Source organism: Acanthochromis polyacanthus, chromosome 21 (assembly GCF_021347895.1).
Source record: "Acanthochromis polyacanthus isolate Apoly-LR-REF ecotype Palm Island chromosome 21, KAUST_Apoly_ChrSc, whole genome shotgun sequence".
NCBI classification, from domain to species: Eukaryota; Metazoa; Chordata; class Actinopteri; family Pomacentridae; genus Acanthochromis; species Acanthochromis polyacanthus.
The window spans coordinates 2,124,947-2,146,666 of record NC_067133.1 but is presented as its reverse complement, the minus strand read 5'-3'; the positions used below and the strand labels follow the sequence as shown (position 1 = coordinate 2,146,666).

The following is a 21,720-nucleotide window of genomic DNA, read 5'->3' as shown; positions in this document are numbered from 1 at the left end:
AGCCACTAACACCTGCTCCTCACTAACGTGTGCGTGGCAGTGGTGCCACAGAGGAGGAGTCTGCGCTGCGCTCCCCTGTTGCGCAATGCGCACACTCAGACTGTCGGATCCATAGTTGAGCGCATACCTTCACCTCTGCGCTTTCTGCTCACTTTACCTTCCATTTAACCAACAAGGAAAAGTTTTTGTAGCTTTAATGTCCCAGTCCGTGCCGCTGATCTGCTCTGACTGCTCGGTTTCACTGTGGAAACCCTGAGTGCATGTTGATTTGCTGCTGAACTCCTAACAGGTGTTTGGGGGACACGCCGCCCTGTGAGGGAACATGTCCAATGGGAAAGACCCGAATGCTGCGGAGAAGTGAGTACTGACGACTCGATATTCCCCCCAAAAGATTGATTTGGTCTTGAAAGTGTTGATATGTTGGTCAAGTTACCGGATTCTTGCGCTTCACTTGGCAAATGGTGAAAAAACCTCTGCGTAAAATAGGAATTAATCGGCTTTACCTGCACAGGGAAACACGAATTAGCCCTCTCTACCTGCATGTCTGTTAATGTTGCCTTACTCTTCTTCAAATCTGTGTTAAAATAAAGCCACATGTTGGTGTATGTTGCTGCACCAGGAAGAGGCTGCTTTATGCTTTCACTTAGTGTTTCTCAGACAGCAAGTAAACCAAGATCCTGGTTAATTAGATTTCTGGTGGATTTCACATCATTTTTATGCTTTATTTCGTCTAATTTGCTACAATCCCATCATGTCAGTGTAGTGTTTACTGGAAAGACATTAAAGGGAATGTTTGTTTATCTGTGGAAATTGTCTTCCTAAGCTGCAACTAAAAAGCCTGTTGATTACTGCATGTTTCTGTGTGCTGCTGCTCCCAGAACACACATCCCCTGAGAGTTTAATTCAGTCTTCAATAACCATTTTCCGAAATTAAAGCACATGGGTAAAGGTAATAATAAGGCATTAAATTGAAAAGAGAAAAAAACAACAACAAATAAGCCCAAGGATAAGGCTTGTTTTTAATTCAGTTCAATTCAATTTTATTTATGTAGCGTCAATTACAGTCAAATTGTCTGAAGACGCTTTACAGAACCCATATGCCTGACCCCCAGAGCAAGCCCAAAGGCGACAGTGGCAAGGAAAACACCCTTTTACACAATATTCTAAGAGGCAGCCTCTTTAAAATGAGGTTTAGGCAAAACAGCACCGAAGTGCAATGATTATTCCTCAATTTTATATCAGTTAACTGCCTTATTTTCCACATTTTTTAAGAACAGTTGCATAGTGAAAGTAGTAATCCATAATTTTACCCCTTTGCCTGCTATATATCTACACATAGATGACAGATTAATTAACACCTACTATAAAAATTATGTCTTGTCACTTGTTAATGTGTCCATATGGTGTTTTTTTATGTACTGGAAGACGCATCAAAAGCAAAATAAGCAGTCAACACTATTGCTTAGCATTTCCACCTTAAAAACTGATGACAGCCTCAATAACACGGATTCAAACTTCTGGTGTTTTATATGTAAACAAACCTTAAAATCAATCCTGTCAGCTTGCAGGGTGGAGCTTCCCTTATCATTATCCTTGTTTAGAAACTTGATATTGTGTCACGTAGAGTCGTTTTACTGTGTTTGAGCAGAGTGTAGGCGAGCTGGTGTGCTCAGGCTGCAACAAGTAGGGATTTCTGGATGGAAAGAACGATCTGGACTCTGAACATTCTGGAGGAAGGAACAGCATAAAGTTACTTCTAAGCCATTTTAAGGCAGGATAGGATTAAATGTGTAATTTTGATACTCAGGGAAGAGTTTTTAGGGGTTCAATCTGCAACTATAAAATAAACACGTAAACACTTGAGCCCCTGCAGTGATGGATCTGGGGGCTCTGATGTACTGTGGGGGGGGGGGCATAGTTATCGCCTTAGAAAGAAGGATCAGTGGAAATCATTATGACTGAGCAGCTTTATCCTATTATGAAACATTTATTATCCTGAAGGTGTCTCCCAGAATGAAAGCGGTCCCCATGGCATGGCAGTTTGTTGACTGTATTTTTACATAAACTAAGCTGTTAGTTTTTTAATTTGACATCATAACCAATGCACTAATGTATAACTTAAAGTAATCTGACTACTCTGAGGAGAGACAGTTTAGGATCATTTGGCATTTTTATGATATTTCACTCACAGCTGCTGTATCTTGAACAAACAGGCCTTTAGCTGCTGCTGTTGTTACTCCACCAAGGAATGTGACAGAGTTATGTGACGATTGGCGTACGTCTGTCTGTCCGTCTGTCAGCAACATAGCTCAAAAACTAACCAACGGATTTGGATGAAACTTTCAGGGAAGGTCAGAAATGACACAAGGACCAACTGACTAGATTCTGGCAGTGATGTGGCTTATTGTCTGGATCCACGGATGTGTTAAACATTTCTGTATCATTGCAGGATAGCGGCACGGCGTCACTGTAACGATGACAACAAGTGAATGCTACATAACGATGGCGATCCCACTACAAATCCACGTATCGGGACTTATCCGTCAGAAATCATTCAAGGAACATTTGATAAAATTGTGGGGCTGTTTCCAAGTCCCATCAGTTACCGCTGCCTGGAACATATTTAGGTCATGGGATTCAGTATCCGTACAGAACGTACACATGCATAACACACGCCTGTGCTCAATGCAGGGTCTTTTTTTGTTTTTTTTTTACAAGAGATTTCATCCGTCGGAAACGATGCGATGCTTAAACAGCCTTGGCAGAGTACTGCTCTCTCTCTGAGTGCTTTTCTTGCTATTTTTTACCTTTGCTGTAGAAAACACAGATGTTTCTGTGGACTGATCCTGACTCTGGTGTGATGAAAATGATGTAAATCATGTGCTTTGGATTGCATAATCACCAAATCTAAACCCGATTGATCACCTCTATCAGCAAAACACCAACTGGGGGAATTTCTTTTGGCGTAATGGTGTTCAAAGTTACAGAAAAACAAATGCTAAGGAGCGTTAAAGTTGTCCTGGTGGCACATTTTTCTTTAAACATTCCTTTTCCCTTGAGGTCACACTGGTTCTCTTTAATTTCTCTGTATAAAGTTGGGCAGTCAGTAAATTGTGCTTTATCTGTGCAGCGTTAAGATCAGCTAGATCATAAAATGTTGACACATGTAAGTTGATAGATAGTGCTGTTGTTAGTTTATCACAAGCAGGCAGATTTAATAGCCTCATAGCTTTCTGTAGCGTGAACATCTGACTCGCATCTCGGTATATTTGCATTTGTCCTGTGTGTTTTTGTGTTTGTGCAACAGCTCCTCTACGATGACCCTGACGGAGTGCCTGGATGAGTGTATGGAGGCCTTGGATCTCTTCCTTAACAACCACTTCAACGAGAGCCTGGAGAGGCTGCGACCAAGGTAACAGAATAATCCTCAGCCAGGTTGGGCTCCACAGAGGCGTTAGCTGACTTGTAGACTCGAGCGCATTCATGGTTGTGTGTTTACAGCATGAAGTCAGCAGTATTTAGCCTCCGGTGGCGTTTACAGTCTTACTCGGTGTGAACTGCAGAGACGAGGCCCTTCCTGTCAGCCTTCAGTTCTCCAGGATATGAAGTGTTTGCCGAAGCTGACGCCCAACGTCTGACTGATTCAACAGCCAGCAGAACGTCAGCCCTGCAGAATAAACACAAGACGGAGCGCGATGGGAGAGGAGATAGAAAGACTAAAGAGATATTTCCTCTTATCTGTTGGCTGCAGGGAAATGCGTCGGCCGTACAGAAGCTGGCTGACATTGCATGTGTTTGCTGACAGTGTGAGGTTTATGATGTTGATCCTGCGGCTCCATGTTTCCTATGTAGAGTGAATGAGAGTATGTACCATGCTCTTATCTACGCCACAGTGCTGGAAATGCAGGCCATGATGACTTTCCAGCACGATGACATCAGCAATGCGGGAAACACCATGAAGAGCGCCCAGGAGGTCTGTCAGAGGTCAGGGAGTCTCAGTTATATTCACCAGATAGAATTACAAAACAAGTCACGCTTGTGTTATTTTCACTGCTGCTTCTTCCACTGTTCATGAACACTGAAAGGCAAATGTTCACAGGTGCATTTAAATTTATGGCTCTTCACTGACTGCATCACCAATTTGATTGTGTTTGCATAAGAGAAGCCACAATAGCAGCTTAAGAGAACAGAAATGAACACATTCATTTAACGGATGTTTATTGTTTAAGAACGCGCGTGGTAACAAAATGTTTTGTACTGAAGTATTATCTGCCATTGCAGGTTTCGACGGAAATCCCCAGGTTTGACGAGCAAGTCGTTAGGGGACTCACTTTCTGAAGGTAAAAAGGCCTGGATGTCTCACTTCTGTGGTTTTTAAAGGAAATGCATCCAAAATATTAATGCAGTGGGGAAAAAAAATTTGTAATCTGGGTTGTATTTTCTTTATTGAAGCTGATAGTTTGGGATAACCTGTACAAATGACTGGGAATTTTTTAAAATCTTGAGTTGGATTTTATTTTTTTCTTTTCAAATGATAAACTTCTGCCTTTACTTTCTCTGTATGGCTTCACAAAGTGGTGCATAATTGATTGATCTTTTTAATTTTCATTTATTTCAGAAATGCCACAGTATCATAAAGGCAAAAGTAGAACATAAATACACAATACTAAAGCAACACAAAACAACCAAACCAAAACCTAGAATAATGTCTAAAAATTATGCAGTTATTAGTTCTTACCTGCTATATATCTTCTTCATGTTTCCTGTTTACATCAATCGTTCTACTTTAATGCCTCTTTTGAAGAGGCTAGAAACTAGAAACTACAGTTCATCCTGAGGGTGGACATGAAGCTGTGTCCACTGCGGGAACATGTGGGCCATTTTAGGTCGACTTGAACCTTTGTGTAAGGTCCAAGATAATTCCTTGTATAACCTCTTTCAGGGCTGTTTTGGGGGGGAAACTATTGTGCTCATCTTGGTGCTGATTGGTTAAACTGAAAGAGGACAACAAGCACCCTTTTTCCTCTTAACTACCACCATCAACAGCACAAAATTCCACATTTCAATCCCTCCTTTGTTCTATTTCTGTGTGCTTGTATAACCAGAGTTAGTAACTACTATTTGCCATCATTTGTGGCATTATTGTTGCAGTTGGAGCACAACCATGAAAACAGAAAGGCCAAAGGAGCCAATTATAGGGTTGTTTCTGTCAGAGCTTGCACCACCTAGTGCTTACCTGAAGGTTCCGGCAGTGGAAAGCCTTCTATAGAAAATTTCATAACAAGCCATTCAACAGCTGCGTGATCTCGAATGTTATAACAACATTTCATGGCAATCCATCTGATAGGCATTACAACGTTACAAACTGGACCGAAGTGGTGGACTCGCAGGCTCATATTGATAGTCAGAGCTACGCTGCTACTGACTAAAAGATTACTTAACCATTACCTGCATCTTAGTGAAATTTTAGTGAGAAAAAAGTGAAAATGAGAGTGGTACCAGTACTAATCTCTGAGGAACACCAGGTGTTAGCAGACAAAGACAGACATGTCTTTTTTTTTTCCACATTATTTGGTCTGAATGTATATTGGGTGAAGCAATATTCACAAATGCTGCCTAACTGAGTTGATGGCTGACTTAAGTAAATATATTTGAACAATGATGTAGTTTCTACAAGTTCAATACAAGGAAGGAAAATCAAATTTTTCAATGGGAAGACATGCAGACAGAACACAAAAGAATGGAGGATTTACATCAGGAGCCTTTGTCTGGTAGATGAATTCTATTGCAAGATGTGGATTTCACACTTCACTGCTTGTTGATTGTGCTCTTCATGTTATTTAGTATTTAATGTGTGTGTCTATGGATGTGTTTTTGCAGTGCAGCTCCACGCAGAAGTGTGTTACGCAGAGTGTCAACTCCAAAGAGCCGCTCTCACCTTCCTACAGGTGCAGTAAGCTAATATGCTCACCTGATACATGTGTATATTCTGAAGAACAGGACGACCAGTTTCCAACCAATCCAGTTTTTTCAAGAACGTGAAGTTGTAGAAAATATGTGATGAACATCTGGTGTAGAAGTTTGACTTATCTCATCTTAAATCTGGGGTACTTGAGCTGTTCATATAACCAAAACATTTCTAAATTTAGCATTTTTCTGCAGGATGAGAGCATGGTGAGCTTTATCAAAGGAGGGATCAAAGTGCGAAACAGTTACTTGATTTACAAGTAAGTAATCAACAACAAAACAATGCCAGTAGTTTAACACTTGTATGTGTGCTTAAAGAGCGTACACTGTACAGGACCATTCGAGCAATTCTACTTTCAAAGTTCATCTTACTGGCCATGAGGTGTTCTGTTCAGCTTGTGGAAATGGTTATACAATATTTTCTGTAATTTTGAAGGCAGCTTTCTGAAGAAAACTGAACCTTGATGACCAAAATCTCCACCAAAGCCCTATAAGTACTAAACCATCACAGACTTAACTGTCATCAGCTTGTCAGTAACTGAGTGGGAGACGTTTCAAAGGCTTGAATTGGTTTAAATAGGAATGGGACAACACGTTTCATGAGTTTGAAGTTTTGGAACTTTCTATTTCATGTTCCCTACCTTATCTTTTGGCCAAGGTACTTTGGGTGGTCACCGGTGAGCTATGTGCTTGGATTTCCTTATTTTTTCTGGTAACACTGGTTTGCTGTAAATGCTTCTAGGTTCCCACTGGTAACCATTTGCCTGAGGGAAATTTATGAATATAAACAAAGTCTGTAGAGACGTAGACTTCCAAAAAGTGTAAACAAAGAGTTCAAAAAGTCTGCAAGAGAGCCCAGATGCTACTGACTTTCAGGCAGTGGGATTGGACCTCAGTTTTTTATCAGCTGGGAGTGTTTAGTTTGAAAGGTGCAGACTTTTATAACAGTCATTTATAAAAAGACTGATATGGGGAAGTGCAGGCTGCATTGGATTTGGAGCTTCACCATTATTATAAATCACGATATCTCATTCTATGCTGCTTTGGTCTTAATAGTTCTTTTTGAAAACTATATCTCACAAGTTTCAACAAGCATTGTATTTTCTGCCTGTTCCTACCAGTGAACCATCACAAGAACAGTACTAATAATAATAGGATGTTCTTTCCACAGCAGGATAAATTTGATGGTCTGTGCAATTTTATGTGGAAAAATACTCAAAAAAAAATAAATACAACACTTTTTTTTTTTTTGCTCCCATTTTTTTATGAAATGAACTCAAAGATCTAAAACTTTTTCCACATACACAATATCACCATTTCTCTCAAATATTCAATTGTACCATAGCTGTTGTGTATATTTTTTGTAAAATTGACGTCAAGATGTGGGGGAAAAAAATCTAAAAGCTTAGACAGGTGTGCCTTAGACTGCCCACAATAGACTTCCCCTTTTTACTGTGGGCAGTCTAAGGCACACCTGTGCACTAATCATGGTGTCTAATCAGCATCTTGACATGGAACACCTGTGAGGTGGGATGGATTATCTCAGCAAAGGAGAAGTGCTCATTATCACAGATTTAGACAGATTTGTGAACAATATTTGAGAGAAATGGTGATATTGTGCATGTGGAAAAAGTTTTAGATTTTTGATTTCATCTCATAAAAAATGGGAGCAAAAACAAAAGAGTTGCTTTTATATTTTTGTTGAGTGTATGAGCATGTACTGATGTCAGCAGCATCAAAAAATGATTTGGAAAATATCCGCATATCGGGTACCGGCAAATCACTCGTTAATATGTTGATCTATGTTGTTAAATAGCATTAATATTTGTCTTTTGTCATCCAGAGAACTGCACTCCTTTATCAAATCCCGCCACTGTGTCAAAGGACCCAACCACATTCATTTAGAGGGAGGAATATCATTTGGAATGGGGGCGTTTAATCTGGTATGTCTCATAATCTATAATTACACACTACTGCATGTCTACATGTGTTCATAGTACATGTGTACTATTCAACTTCATCTGGTGTTCTTTACTTACAGACACTTTCTCTGTTTCCTCCACGGATACTAAAAGTTCTGGAGTTTGCAGGCTTCTCTGGAGACAAGGTGCGGCCAAAATATTTACTGTATTTCCTCCATCTTGCATTTATTCTCTGACTCGCACCCTCGGTAATATTTTCTACGTGTGTTATCCTGTTTTAGGAGTATGGTCTGTCCCTGTTGGGTAACGGTGCGATGGGGATGAACCTCCGCTCCATGCTCTGTGCTCTGCTGCTGCTCTGCTTCTACACCTTCCTCACGTTCATACTCGGTAACTGGTTCATACGTCTCAGATTCACGCGATTCAAACTGAATGTTATCATATTATTCAATCACGGGAAGATTTCCACATCATATTTCTGTTTTATCTTCTTAGGTACAGGTGAAGGAGACGTGACTGAAGCTGACAAATTACTGAAACCTTTCCGGCTCCGTTACCCACGAGTGAGTAGCATTAATAATATCCTAAATAGATTAATGAAGCGTTCATCACTACACTTAGAAAACTTTTTTAATGTTCAATTGAGGTGGTAGTTTTAGTTGCGGTATTTTGTTTTAGCAACTGACAAATCCTGCTACCCAACAGTTGAACTGCTACGATCAGTGGATTTGAACGTAGATGTGAGATGAAATAAACGTAGAAGCCAAGATAGAGGAAGGTCTTGTAGCTCTTTACCTGTTGTAGTTCATTAATATGATTCAAAAAGTAAACAAACTTCAATTTTAGCGACTTTAGCCATCAAAGTAGCCTCCTTGTGTGTCGACAAACTGCTCCTCCTGCTGCACTTGACATGTAACCGTGACGCACTCTGCATGCACAGGTTAGCTTGTTTGGTCTGTTTTCAGCCTTTAAATAGTTCATAGCTTCTTTTATTTTAATTCCTTTGATACAATATTAAGTGTTCTAAAGAGAAAAGAGGAGTGGGTGACATTCGGTTAGAAGACAGGAGTCAGTGGTGCAAACACTGCCTTTATAAAAGTTGGATGAACTTAATGACTTTTGTTGTTCGATTCCACTTTACTGAATAAAAGAAAATAGTTACAAAATGATGAAGAGGTGTCCTTGGTCTGATGCAGAGTAAATGGAAGCAAGCTCAGAGACCCATTGAGACTGACTGAGGCTTTGTCCACACTGGTATTCTTTTTTATAGTGTAGCTTTTTCTGTGCGTCGTGGCCTTTTGTTCGCACATAAATGCAGTTTCTGCTCCAAACTGAACTCTCGTGTTGTCGTGTAGTGAGGCAGGAATGAAGACTTTTGGAAACATAATCTGGTCTCACTGGGTCACATTTCCCTGATTCACCAAACCCCTGTCACATGACTCTACAACAACCAATCGTCTGCTTCCGGTTTATACCGTCATGCACATGCCCACTGTGTCTGAATCATATGTCATTAAAAAAAAATAATCATATGTCATCATGTAGAAGGATCCTTCCTCAAACTGTGTGCGGTTGTTTTTGTTGTGAACTTGTTGTAAATATTTTTGAGGCTCCACTTTCTGGTGTGACTGGACCCTAAAGGAGACTGGCTCTGTAGGTCTGGAGGTGCTTTGTCAAATCTGATAAAATAACTTTTATAAAAGATTATTTTATGCCAGCTTTGCACTTCCTGTATCCATTCGGCGGAGTTCGAGTGACGTGCATTTTGTCGCCTTCCCAAACATACAGCAGTCTTTGCTGACCCCTTTATGGACATCTGTAAAACCCAAATTTGTGTCCATGTGGCGACGACACTACAAATCCAGTAGCATGCATGCACAGAATACATAGATGCCTTTCTTCTGCACGTTTGGAACAGATTCCTTCACGTCAACTTCAAAGTAGTACGATAATAACTTTGCCTCAGTTGTGTCTGCAGCTGCCTGTATGCACAATCACCAGGGAGTATAATCAAGGCCTTACAGGGACGGATGTATTGAGGACAACAGGATGCCAGACTCAACGCTAGCACCCCCTCACTGAAATGGAAATTAGTCGCCTCATACGTGTGCCAAAAATACTTTCTAGCCTCGTGGTTTGATTCTATGTTGAGAATCCCATAAAAATAAAACCCAGTGACACTTCTGAAGACATAAAACGTCCATGGATTAATTGTAAAGTGAAAACTTTTGATCCGAGAGGAAAACGCTTTATGGACTTGGGACTTTTATTGCAGCGACACCGCTAGTGGCTGCAGGGGAAATGGTCAACAGACTGCAGTGGTCACCAGTGCAAGTGTTGATGTGGTGTCCGGATGTCTGCATACGTGTGTGACTGCAAACTGACAGCATTGGAATTTAAAAGACGGGCAGGAAGGTCATGACAAAAAAAATCAGTGTGTTTGAAGCAGAATATGTTGGACTCTGCTGCTTCACTTTTGACTCCTTCTCACTCTGTCAGCAACGCTTCAACTTTATGGAAGTGCAACACTATTGTCACCGAAATTAACCCAGTAAGACCCACATATAGAAAAAAAAATTAAATAAAACTAAAAATTGTAAATAATAATAATAAAATATGAGCCCAAATAGAGAAGAAAATGAGAAAAAATAAATAATCCAAAAATTAAATATATAAAAATAAACCCAAATATAGAAGAAAATGAGCAAAAAACAAAACAAATGAGCAAAAATAATAGCATATATAAAAGTATATATATAAAATATATATAAAAATAAAACTGATGTATTTCTGCAACAGTGGGTTTCACAAGGCTAAAGGAAAATGTCTGTTTATTCCAACTTTTATCATTAATTTATGACAAAATTGTAACTGGAGCTGTAGCTGACTTAGAGAAAATTATTCAGGAGTAAATTTTGTCAATAAATAATTTTCTTCTTCTTTTTTTTTTTTAAAGCAAAAATGCCAAAATGTGCTGGTCCCAACTTTATAAACGTGAAGATTTTTATGTTTTTAGGATTTTATGTTCAGATTTTGGACAGTTGGACGGCTGTGCAAAATTATTACCAGGATTTCTTTTCTGCATTTTTCTACACAAACGTATGAAGGTAGAAAATGATCTTGAGCATCATTACAGGAATAATTCGTTGGACACATAATTGTACCTAAAGGTTGCTAAGATCTTGGGATATGAACAAAGATAGATTAAATAACGTGATTAAACTTTGACCTGCCAAACATGCATCTCTCCCCCCTTGACTGCTTCACCTGATTGCTCTATTATTCCTTCTACCCTCACACCATCGTTCTCCTCGCTCTTTGCCTCCACATTGCTCCTTTTTGTTTCTGTCGTCCATTTACACTCCCAATCACCCACAGCCTGATTACTTTCATCTGAGCTGCACTCCACCTTCCACTCGAGCACACAGAATCCTACCAGCCGTCGTTTTAAACGCCTCCTCGCTGTCGCCGCTCCAGCTGACTCACATTCTTGTCAGTTCTCAGTCCATTTCCACTCCACCTTTTACCCACATGCCGGCCCATCCCAGAGAGCAAACTCAGAGCTCTGACACACTGTGTACCGAACCAGAATAGTTAAACACTGCCATGAATGATTGTTATATGATTGCAGAAAATTCAACAGAGCAAACTACAGGCTGAAATTACTTTTTATGAAACTGTATTTTTCTCCTCTGTCCAGGGAGCGATATTCCTCTTCTTTGCCGGCAGAATTGAGGAGATCAAAGGGAACATTGATGAGGTGCATTTTAGGAATTGTCTTAATATTGTTGCCATGTTTAAGACTCTGAGCTCCAAAAGGACCAACAATGTTAATATTTAATGGCTCAGATGCTGCTACATGTCCTTTTAATTCTGCCCCGTCTTGTCATTCCCCTGTGCTCCCAGGCGGTGGCGCTCTTCGAGGACGGCTGCAAGGCCCAGCAGGCGTGGAAGCAGTTCCACCACATGTGCTACTGGGAGTTAATGTGGTGTTTCACCTACAAGCGTGTGTGGAAGATGGCGTACTTCTACGCAGACCTGCTGAGCCAAGAGAGCCGCTGGTCCAAGGTACACAGCTCCGGACTCAAGAAGGAGGTTTCTGGTCAAGCATCACGAGAAATAACTGAATAAATCCTGTCTCTGTGTTTCTTTTTTAGGCCATGTATGTGTACATGAAAGCTGCCTACCTCAGTATGCTGCCTGAGGACGAGGCCAGGCCTTTTGGGGAGGACGAGGTGGAGCTCTTTAGGTAAATACCATTGATTGGTTTAACCGTGGTGGTTCTGGATGTCCGAGTCCGACTAATTTCCAGCTAATGCAAAAACTGGCACAGAGGTGGAGTGTCAGTGGAGCTGAGCTGGGACATGCAAACATGGTGGCACCTACCTGTCACTTATTTATACTTTAAGTCTTAATATGATTTAAACGAGTGAGTGGTTTAGAAAATCACCCCTTGCAAAGTTGTCAGATGTGGAGAAATTAGCTCTGGAGACCAAAATGGCTGTTCATATCAAGCTGTAAACATGTTTATTTCTGCTGTAAAGTTGGGCATTTTAACATGGGTGTCTATGGGGACTGACTCATTCTTAGAGCAGCCTCAAGTGGGCATTTGACTGAACTGCAGTTTTAGGCATTTTCTCATTCATTTAGTTTTTAGTTTTTTTTAGCCCTGAACAGGACTGAATAGTCACACTAAATATTATCAAAATAGCAATATGACCAAGTGCAAGGTCCTAATTATAGGAGCTGCAGTGTTATGATAAAGGATAACTGTGTCACAACATAATACATGAAGCATTGTAATGCTACGGAGATGTCAAGAAATCTTGTTCTCCAGGCATAAGGAAACAGCCAAGATCACAGCAATATCTGTCAAAATATATATTTTTGCACATTCTTATAATTGCTTAGTGAACATATAAGCAGATATTGCATGCACTTAAAGTTTCTCTCTGCTTTGTATGAAGATGAAGGATTAAAAAAGGCACATTAGTGTTGGCATATTCCTGCCTGACGGAAGACATTGAATTTTATACAAAATATACACATGACACTTGCTAAATTACATTTAGACTGGTGGAAAAGTTGCCAGCTGTGCCACTGCAGATTGCAAAACCTTCTGGTCTTGCGGTTTGTTCTGTTCCTAGCAATAATTTACACACTGATATATCATCTCTACTGTTCAGGGGCTTAATTGCAGATTGTAGACTTTGTTAATTTGTTAGAACGTGTGCAACTAGAGCTCCAGAGGAACACATGATGCCGGAGATGGTCGTTATGTACACATAAACGCACTTTTACAGCTGCACTAGACAAAATAACTGTATTTACTCTAAATCAGGTCGCTATATGTGCTGTACAAAGAGACACACATTCCTGTTTTAGCGGTTTTCAGATTGTTTTTGTGGTTTAATGGCCGACAACTTCAGTGTTTTGGTGCACACTTTCCACACTCATGAGTGTCGCTGTCAACGGGTGACCATAGTGGAAAATATAGTTCCATTATACAGAACAAAAATAGAGGAGCTAATATTGGAATTAAGTTCATTAGGTGGATGACAAATTAATGGTATTGTATTCAAATCAAAAGATGATATTATGTCAGTTTTGTGTTTCCTGCTTGTTGCATTGCTCCCACAATGTTAAAACTGTCAGCTAAAGCAAGTTTATCAGTTTTATAGACCATCTCAGATCTATGATTTGGTTCCATATTTGTCCGTTTCCTTCTCCTGTGTCTTTAGACTAGTGCCCACCTTAAAGCAGAAGATAGCAGGAAAGTCTCCTCCTACTGAGAAGTTTGCGATTCGCAAAGCCAGACGCTACAAGGCTGCTTCCCCAGTCAGGCTCCCAGTACCAGTGCTGGTAAAAAATCAACATAAAAGACACAAACAGACACACGTACACAAGTATGCATATCATATTTAACTCATAGAGGATGAACTGCTTCGTTCCAGGAGATGATGTACATGTGGAACGGTTTCAGTATGATCAGCAAAAGACCAGAGCTGACTGAAGGCATGATGCAGACGTTGGTGGAGGCAGAGCGCTCTCTACTGGAATCTCCCGGTAATGCAACTCTCCTCAAAACCACGAACCAGGTCAGATCTGCTCTTCGTAGTGTTTTATACGACGTCTGCTTCATCCTCGGCAGAAAACGAGTACACGGTGGATGACCGCTGTTTGATCCACTTGTTGAAGGGTCTGTGTTTGAAGAACCAGGGTCTCCTCCAGGCGGCTGAGGAATGCTTTAACAAAGTGTGGTCCAGGTGAGTTCTGGTAGCTCACACTGAAATCCATTAGTCTTCTGTGGAAGCATCAGAAGCATCAGGCTTTGCTGTGCATGTGAGAATCTGGATGGAGTTTTTGGCACCACTGGAGAGGATGCAGATTGTTGAATTGGGAGCAGAAAACTCAACCTTTAAAAATTCGTGTTTGTGTTTGCTTCCATTTGTGAAAACTGTTATTGCAGTGTTTCTGTATGTCTGCTGTTTAGTCTGAGTGCTGCTGTAAACTGTGAGCACTGACAGGGCCGTGTTTGCTCAGTAAACATAAAATAACTCACTAAGTCATGCGGTGCGTTCGTCTACATGTTGAAACTGCACTGATATTACTTTTGACTTGTGAGAGACTTTTGTTTGTTCGCAGATTTAGTCACAAACGAGACTCTGCTGCTTGTGCAGCACTGTTGGACATTCATTGCAGTGCAGGTTAAAAAGCTGACAGGTGCAAAATCAAGGTCTATGCGACTAATATCGTAAACTCTGAAGCTCTTTCTGTGTGTGCTCAGTGAAAAGAAGATCAGGTTTGACCACTACCTGGTGCCCAACTGTCTGGTGGAGGTCAGTCTGCTTTATATAGACCAAGGCAGAAGAGACGAGGCTATTAAACTACTGCACAAAGCCAAGTAAGTTCTTCACACGAGCATTCAATGCGATGGTACAAAGTTCTAATTAAAAAGCAGGATTTTACTGTGCAGGAAATGAGTTATCAGCCGGGCGGGAAGGCCCACCCAAAGCTAGCTGATTGATAGCAACACCTTTGACCAATCGCACTTGAAGCCCTTTTGCACTTACTACAGGTTTTTCCTTATGTCTGAATTCTTGCTCGTGTTGTACGTCGCTTTGGACAAAAGCATCTGCTAAATGAAATTGTAGAGTTGTAGAGCTCGACCCTTCGAGGAACCACAGAATCAATCCATGTGTATCGGTGCTCTCATAACACCGTCTCTGGGTTCAAGTCTGTATGAACTGGCCAGTTAGCTTACTTAGCTTAGCCTAGCTTAGCATAGATAGATGATAGATTTTATTTCTACCTTTAACCTTCAATCTTATTCTTCAATTTTTTAAAAACTGCCTAGTTTCTTTCTTTATGATTGCTAAACTAGTTAATTATTCATTTAATTTATTATCATTTTTACCGTTTATTTTTGACTGTTCTGACTTGTCTCTTATAGCGTGTTTGTCTGTGTTGCATGTTTTAACTGTCAAAGCACTTTGTGAATACTGTTCTATATAAATAAAGTGATAGATAGATTTGTTTTTTTTTTAAATTCCAAGACTGTTAAATAGGGTCGTATTACAAAAAGTGTAAACCCACTACAGGAACAGCAGAGGGCGCTCTCCACCTGTGTAAACACTAATATCTGGTCAGTGGGATCATCATGTAGGTTCTTTAGGGTGTGATTGATTTATACTTGAATGCAACTTTCTGAGCTGGTCGATGTCGTAACATGAGCAAACTTTTAATTTTACTCGACCACATTTCCTGTTTTGCCCTGCAGACACAACTACAAAGAGTACTCCATGGAGTCTCGCACACAGTTCAGGATCCACGCTGCTCTGGCCAAACTGAAGGCAGACCCTGGGGAGGAGGAGGACACCCACCTGTAGGAGGACACGTCTTCATGACCGCTCACACTGGACTCTGCATCTCCCTCACGCCTGCACCTGTTTTAGCTTCAAACCCGGTTTTTAACGTAAATATTTTGCCTACAAGTGAACCCTGGGTACTTTACTGATGAGGTCAGGTCGACTTTTTAAGGTATATTTGAGTCATGGTCAGCGCTTGGGCATAACTGGACAAAAGGTACAACCTGGCAGAATATGTACAGGTGCAGAGTGAGCTTAAATTTCCCAACATTCCACAGGTTAACAGAGACTTGAGTGTATATACGATAGCCATTTTATATTATAGACATGTTTACATTGATAATAATTAAACACTAAATCTTAACTGATTAAAAGCCACTACAAATATTTAATAAAATTAATTTAAAAACTTAATGAAATGTACAGTATTTTACTGTATTCTAGGAGTTTTTTGATTATAATATAATTTAGTAAGCTCTGGATTTATAGTGTTCCTGGTATTTCACATGGAAAATGTCATTTAAATAACAGTCAGCCGGTGTTCTTTACACATGCGTTGTGGGTCACTGTGGTGTCCCATGTTGTATGGACGCTGTGGAAATGCATGCAAACGCAGCTAAACCTGCAGCTGTGTTTGATTTTTAATTACAATCTAGTGTTGATCGTTTTCCAAAAACCTGACGGTGTCAAAAAAAGCATTTTCAATAAATAAAATTGTACTAATGAATTGTCTGTTTAATCTACAATCATGTGTAATTAGCATTCTGTAGTTTATCTTCTTGTAATTGTGTATCTTCTTCCTTTAACCCTCCTGTTGTCTTCATGTACAGGCACCAAAAAATATCGTTTCCTCGTCTGAAAAAAAAAAATCAAATAATTCTGCAAAAAAAAATCCTCAAATTTTTGAAAATTTACAAAACCTTCAACAAGAAAATTCCAATAATTCCTGAAAAGTTTCCCTTACTTTTATTTTTTTTTAAATCTTCCAAAAAAATATCTAAAGTGATTCCATATATATCAGTAAAACTTCAAAAATTTTCTTGAACATTCACAAAAAAAAAATCAACCAAAACTGAGCGACATTCGCTGGATTTCGGTTGATTTTTGTGAATGTTCTTAAACATTTTTAACATTTCTATTTTTCCACCAAAAAATGTTCAAAGATTTCCCAAAAATGTTGAAAATGTGGACATTAGAAGTTTACTGTAAAAAAATGTTTTTCCACATTTTCAAACTTTAAAACGTGTCAATTTTGGACAACACGAGGGTTAAAAGCACTTTCGGACAAAATGTCGTCTTTACAGATGTTAAATTTATTTCAGTGACAGATTTACATGTAAGATTCTGAAAAATGTACAGATATGACGGGACAAGTGAAGAAAAACAATGCTGCTTTCTTAAATAAGACAACAGAAGATGTCGGGTAACGCAAAGCAAATGGGTCCATGTGAAATGTGTTCTGCAGCACATCTTCATCGTATTCAGGGTCCGGCAGTTAATTCTGTCTGAAGCCACTCAGTCCGACACTACGAGGAGGCGGCAGGAGGTGTAACCGGGCCCGCCAACTGCTCCTCTCGCAGTCTGCGTTTCAATAGTTTCCTCTTCTTCTTCTCCTCTTTTTCTATTTCGGCGACCATTTCCAAGAACCGTTGACTGCGGGGGTCCACAGCGACGCCAAAACGCTCTCTGGCCTCAGCCAACAACTTTTCACGGCGAGCCTTCTCCTCCTTTAACTTCTGTTTGGCTTCACGCTTTCCTTTGCGCCAGTCGGCGATCATCTTCGGCATTTTGGCCATGTTTGCTGCGATGAGTTTTTCCCTGCAATGGAAACGGTAAAAATGAGTCTAACAGATGTTCATGTTGCCCATTATACCACAATAGCTGTGTAATGGGTAGGTCCCCGCTTTGAGTGGATTTCCATGAAGTTCGATACGTTCGCATAAGACCAAATAATCACTCTGGCAACTGAAAAGTCTCCAATATTTTAGTTAATGACTGGAAATGTGCAAAGAAATGACATGAACATCAGACTTAAGTGCCAATTTACAGGAAAGCTGTGTACTAAGATGAGCACAGTAAACAATGTCTGCTAAACATTGATATATTATCAGGACTTAAGTTGGCATGGAATGGCACAGTGAATGTTTAAATGTTCTTCTAAAGGAGTTTCTGATTGAAGTCAGAATCCAAGAATAACTGATTAACCCTCCGGTCGTCCTTTGGGTCAAATTGACCCATTTCAAAGTTTGAAAATCTGGGGAAAAATACATATTTTCACAGTGAAAACTTCCACATTTGTGAAATTTTTGAATATTTTTTTGATGGGGGGGGTTAAAAAATGAAATTTTTCTTTAAGAACTTTAGAAAAAAATCAACCGGATATGCTGCTAAACATATCCCAAACACCTTTTACCCCTTGAAAGACGAGTTTTAAAAGTGTTTGCAGATGTAGACGGATATCTGGGGCTGCATGATTTAACTGTTCATCATTTGAAAAGCCTTCAGTGTCACAGAGGGAAGTAAAAGGGTCATAACATCGTACAAATGGTGTTGGAAGATAATGACTGCACTGAGGCAGCGCAGCAGCTCCACATCAGAACATTTGTACCACCGTGCTTCTCAGTTTGAGGTTTTTCTTCTGTCTAGAGTTACGGTGTTAGAACAACTCTTTGATCCGTCGCTCCAGAACTCATAAGTCCAAAAGGCCTGTATGTTCGTTGGCAAACTACTTTTGCTCTAATGTTCTTTTTGGACAGCAAAGGTCTTTTCCTGGCAACCATGCAGGTCAAATTTATACAACCCCTTTCTGATTGTGAATGAAACACTCTGACGCCCACAGCTGCAGGTTTTGGAGACTTTTTTTTTTTTTTTTTTTTTGCATCATTTGGTCTTCTCTTGGGCTGAACGTGACGGAGCGGTTGTTAGAAATACCATTTGTAGATGGGGAATAATTTAAGATCATTTAGATCCCTTTCTAGGCTCAAAAGCATCCACAAATGTTTTTCTAAAGGCCTTGTAGAACACTTTAGAGCATCAACATGCTTCAATAGCAAATAGCAAAGACAACAGCAGAGGCTTTATGTCAGAGGTTTAAACAAGACGAGATCCATTTGTCACTCAGAGAGAGAAGGTCTAGATCAGGGGTGTCAAACATGCGGCCTGTGGGCCAGAACTGGCCCTCCAGAGGGTCCAATCCGGCCCTCTAAGGGGCCGTTTACACGAGGACCATCTTAACAGAAAACACAAAAGTGGCGTCTTGTCATTTCACGTTTAGACGAGCGGTTTTGAAGGAAATCTGCGTATATACGGTGACTCTATAGTGTGTGGAATTCGATTGGATATGCATGCCAGGCAGCTAGGTCGCGTTGTGATAAAACTCCGCCATGTCTACGCGCATGCAGACTATCTCCCTTTTCGGATCTCCGCTGCGGTAAATGTTCATGATTGGAATCTGTACAGATTCTGTACGTTTGTTGGTACGACTCCTGTAGTGTACATAGAGCTGCTAGAGTTGCTTGAAGGTACGAAGGATGGAAATAATCACACATCTTTGTTTACTTCCTTGTACCGGCCGGCAAACCAAAGCACCGGCGCACGTATGTGACGTAATCGCGTACGCGACGTGGTCAGATCTCAGCAAAGTTTTGCTGTTTAGACGGAAACGTAACGGCGGAGCGTTTTCTACTTTTCCACTCTGGAGGCGGGTTTCAAATTTTTGCGTTTTTAAGCCCCCAAAACGCCGTCCTCGTATAAACGATAGGGCGTTTTGTTGAAATATTTTGACGTTTTTACCTGCAAGTGTCCTCATGTAAACGGCCCGAGTGTAAAAATGTCAGAGCAGACATTAACTGCAGTTTGTAAATTAGTAAAACTATAAATTTTACAATAATTTTTAGACCATGACAAGTTGTTTTGATCATAAAGTAAAACACTAGATTGTTCTTTTGTCGCTTTGTGTCTCATTTTTGTAATGTTTTGCCTTGTTTTTGTTGTTTTTTGGTGGCTACACCCATATGTTGAGGGCAATCCTCGATATAAAGTGGTTTCATCACATGCCGAACAGCGAGCTATATAAGGGAATAAACAAAGTTGGAGACAGGGTGGATGGTCGGAGAATGCAGCTGGCAGGGCATTGCTTTCGTCACAAGGAATTACCTGCCGGTGACCTTATCCTCTGAGCACCAATGCATGGGAATAGAACAAGAGGGTGGAGAAGAATAAATTACATCGACATATTGAAGAGGGGTACTGAGTCGAGAGTGAGGGGGAGCTGGCCACGTGTATGATGGACCGCGATGTCTGGAGGATCCATGTTGGAGTCCAGCTGAGGCCGCCATAGTAGTAGTAGTTTGTCTGACTTTTGTGGTTTTGTTTCTCATTTTTGTCGGTTTGTGTTTCGTTTTTCTCCCGCTTGTGTTGTACTGTTTCTCGCTGTTGTCATCTGTGGTCTAGTTTGTGTCTTGTGTAACACTTTTGTCTTGTTTTTTTCCATTATTTTGTCGCTTTGTAACTTTTATGTCTAATTTTTGTCTCTTTTTTGTTTCGTTTTTGTCGTTTTGTCATTTGCGTCTCATTTTTGTTGTTTTTTGTCTGACTTGTCATTTATCTCACGTTGTTTGGTTTGTTTTCATTGTTTTGTGTTTCCTTTTTGCATCGCTTGTGTACTTTTTTGTCTGATTTTTGTCATCTTGTGCTTTGCTTTATTGGCTGTTTTGTGTACCGTTTGTCATTCTGTGGCTTTTTTATCTCATTTGTCCATTTTTCACCACATTAACTTCTTTTATCTAATTTTTGGTCTCTTGTTTTCTTTTGCGTCATTTATTTTTTTGTCATTTTGTGTCTCGTTTTTGTAATGATATGTCTTGTTTTGTTGTCTTTTGTCATCTGTAGGTTATTATGCTCGGAATTTACTGATCACTAGCGATCAAATTGGGCTTAACGTGGCCCCTGAACTAAAATGAGTTTGACACTCCTGTTCGAAGGTGACGGAGGAGAGGATCCAGAATTCTTTCCCTTAGTGTTGCTTGATGTAACTTATCTTCAGACGTGGCTAATTAGAACAATTTACAGGATCTTCTTTTTCCACTTTTATATCAAACCATATGGGGAGTTTCACTTCAAACATATTGAAGTAAATGCAAGGATTTTATTCCCACATAATCCAGTTGTAAGAGAATCTACTTGGTGGTAACACAATGGCTCTTTTTCAATGCGCATTATTCGCTGTCCGATAATGGAAGCATCGACATACCTCGCCAGTCTGCTTGCAGTTTCCTGCTTCTCCTTTGCTTTCACATTCTTCAGCATCACCTCTAACGGGGGATGCCATTCCTTTTCTTCTGCTATGATTTTATCCAGCTCCTCGGGACTGGGCCATAGAGAGGCAGGGTCGATGCCAGAAGCTGAGCCGTAGCGACCGAACAGCTTCCTGTCGTACTGGGCCGATTTCTGCCACTCCGGCGTCTTCTCGCTGTCCTTGTCCGGGATGTACGGAGCCCGCAGGTTCAGCTTGAGGGGTTTGGGGTTATAGGAAGCCGTCTGCAGTAGAAACCCACACTGAAAGTTGGCAGAAAGTACAGCTTTAGGGGGTGAAATAGCATTTAAAGTCCGACATAACGCCGCCGTCCTTCCGCACAACATGGACGCCGCCATCTTTCTTCACTAGAGGAAGTAGGACCCCGGAGTGAAGTCATAGGTGTCCGCTGCAGCGCCTGATCAACACGGCACATGAGGGTTTCTTGAAGAGCCGTGCGATTCAGGGGGATAAAATTTGATATATTGACAAAAAAGAAATATCTATCATGATTATCTCAACATAACAAAAAGAACACAAAACAACTTTTGAATAAATTAATTTTATTATTGCCTAGCTAATTAGAAGTTGGTTGTTATTTAATTCAGACAGTTATTTAGTTGGCATTTTAGTGATATCCTGTCATTTTTTTATTAAGTGATTGTTTCCA

At 40.3% G+C, this 21,720-nt stretch overlaps 2 protein-coding genes across 2 annotated transcripts; one reads left to right on the top strand and one right to left on the bottom strand.

The window, feature by feature from the left end:
* The first annotated feature begins 100 nt into the window (after window positions 1–100).
* On the top strand, window positions 101–16,484 carry zgc:158403 (tetratricopeptide repeat protein 39A). The gene is made up of 18 exons (XM_022196440.2): window positions 101–357; window positions 3,308–3,412; window positions 3,853–3,984; window positions 4,282–4,340; window positions 5,881–5,948; window positions 6,163–6,227; window positions 7,811–7,910; window positions 8,009–8,074; window positions 8,171–8,279; window positions 8,385–8,452; window positions 11,590–11,649; window positions 11,796–11,957; window positions 12,047–12,138; window positions 13,631–13,751; window positions 13,844–13,955; window positions 14,041–14,155; window positions 14,677–14,793; window positions 15,670–16,484. The coding sequence occupies exons 1-18, from the start codon at window positions 323–325 to the stop codon at window positions 15,776–15,778; spliced, it is 1,695 nt and encodes a 564-aa protein (XP_022052132.1). The 5' UTR covers window positions 101–322; the 3' UTR covers window positions 15,779–16,484.
* Window positions 16,485–17,049: 565 nt separating this feature from the next.
* Window positions 17,050–21,448, bottom strand: gadd45gip1 (growth arrest and DNA-damage-inducible, gamma interacting protein 1). The gene is made up of 2 exons (XM_022196438.2): window positions 21,009–21,448; window positions 17,050–17,575 (listed from the first exon to the last, which is right to left on the bottom strand). Exons 1-2 carry the CDS (start codon window positions 21,407–21,409, stop codon window positions 17,284–17,286), a joined length of 693 nt encoding a protein of 230 aa, XP_022052130.1. The 5' UTR covers window positions 21,410–21,448; the 3' UTR covers window positions 17,050–17,283.
* Between the last annotated feature and the right edge of the window lie 272 nt (window positions 21,449–21,720).

Excerpts from the sequence above, each read along its gene's own strand:
- zgc:158403 (XM_022196440.2), top strand. The coding sequence starts at position 323 with ATGTCCAATGGGAAAGACCCGAATGCTGCGGAGAA. Across the intron at positions 358-3,307 it reads GACCCGAATGCTGCGGAGAA|CTCCTCTACGATGACCCTGA; the intron begins GTGAGTACTGAC and ends TTTGTGCAACAG. Across the intron at positions 7,911-8,008 it reads GAATGGGGGCGTTTAATCTG|ACACTTTCTCTGTTTCCTCC; the intron begins GTATGTCTCATA and ends CTTTACTTACAG.
- gadd45gip1 (XM_022196438.2), bottom strand. The coding sequence starts at position 21,409 with ATGGCGGCGTCCATGTTGTGCGGAAGGACGGCGGCGTTATGTCGGACT. Across the intron at positions 17,576-21,008 it reads ACTGCAAGCAGACTGGCGAG|GGAAAAACTCATCGCAGCAA; the intron begins GTATGTCGATGC and ends TTTCCATTGCAG.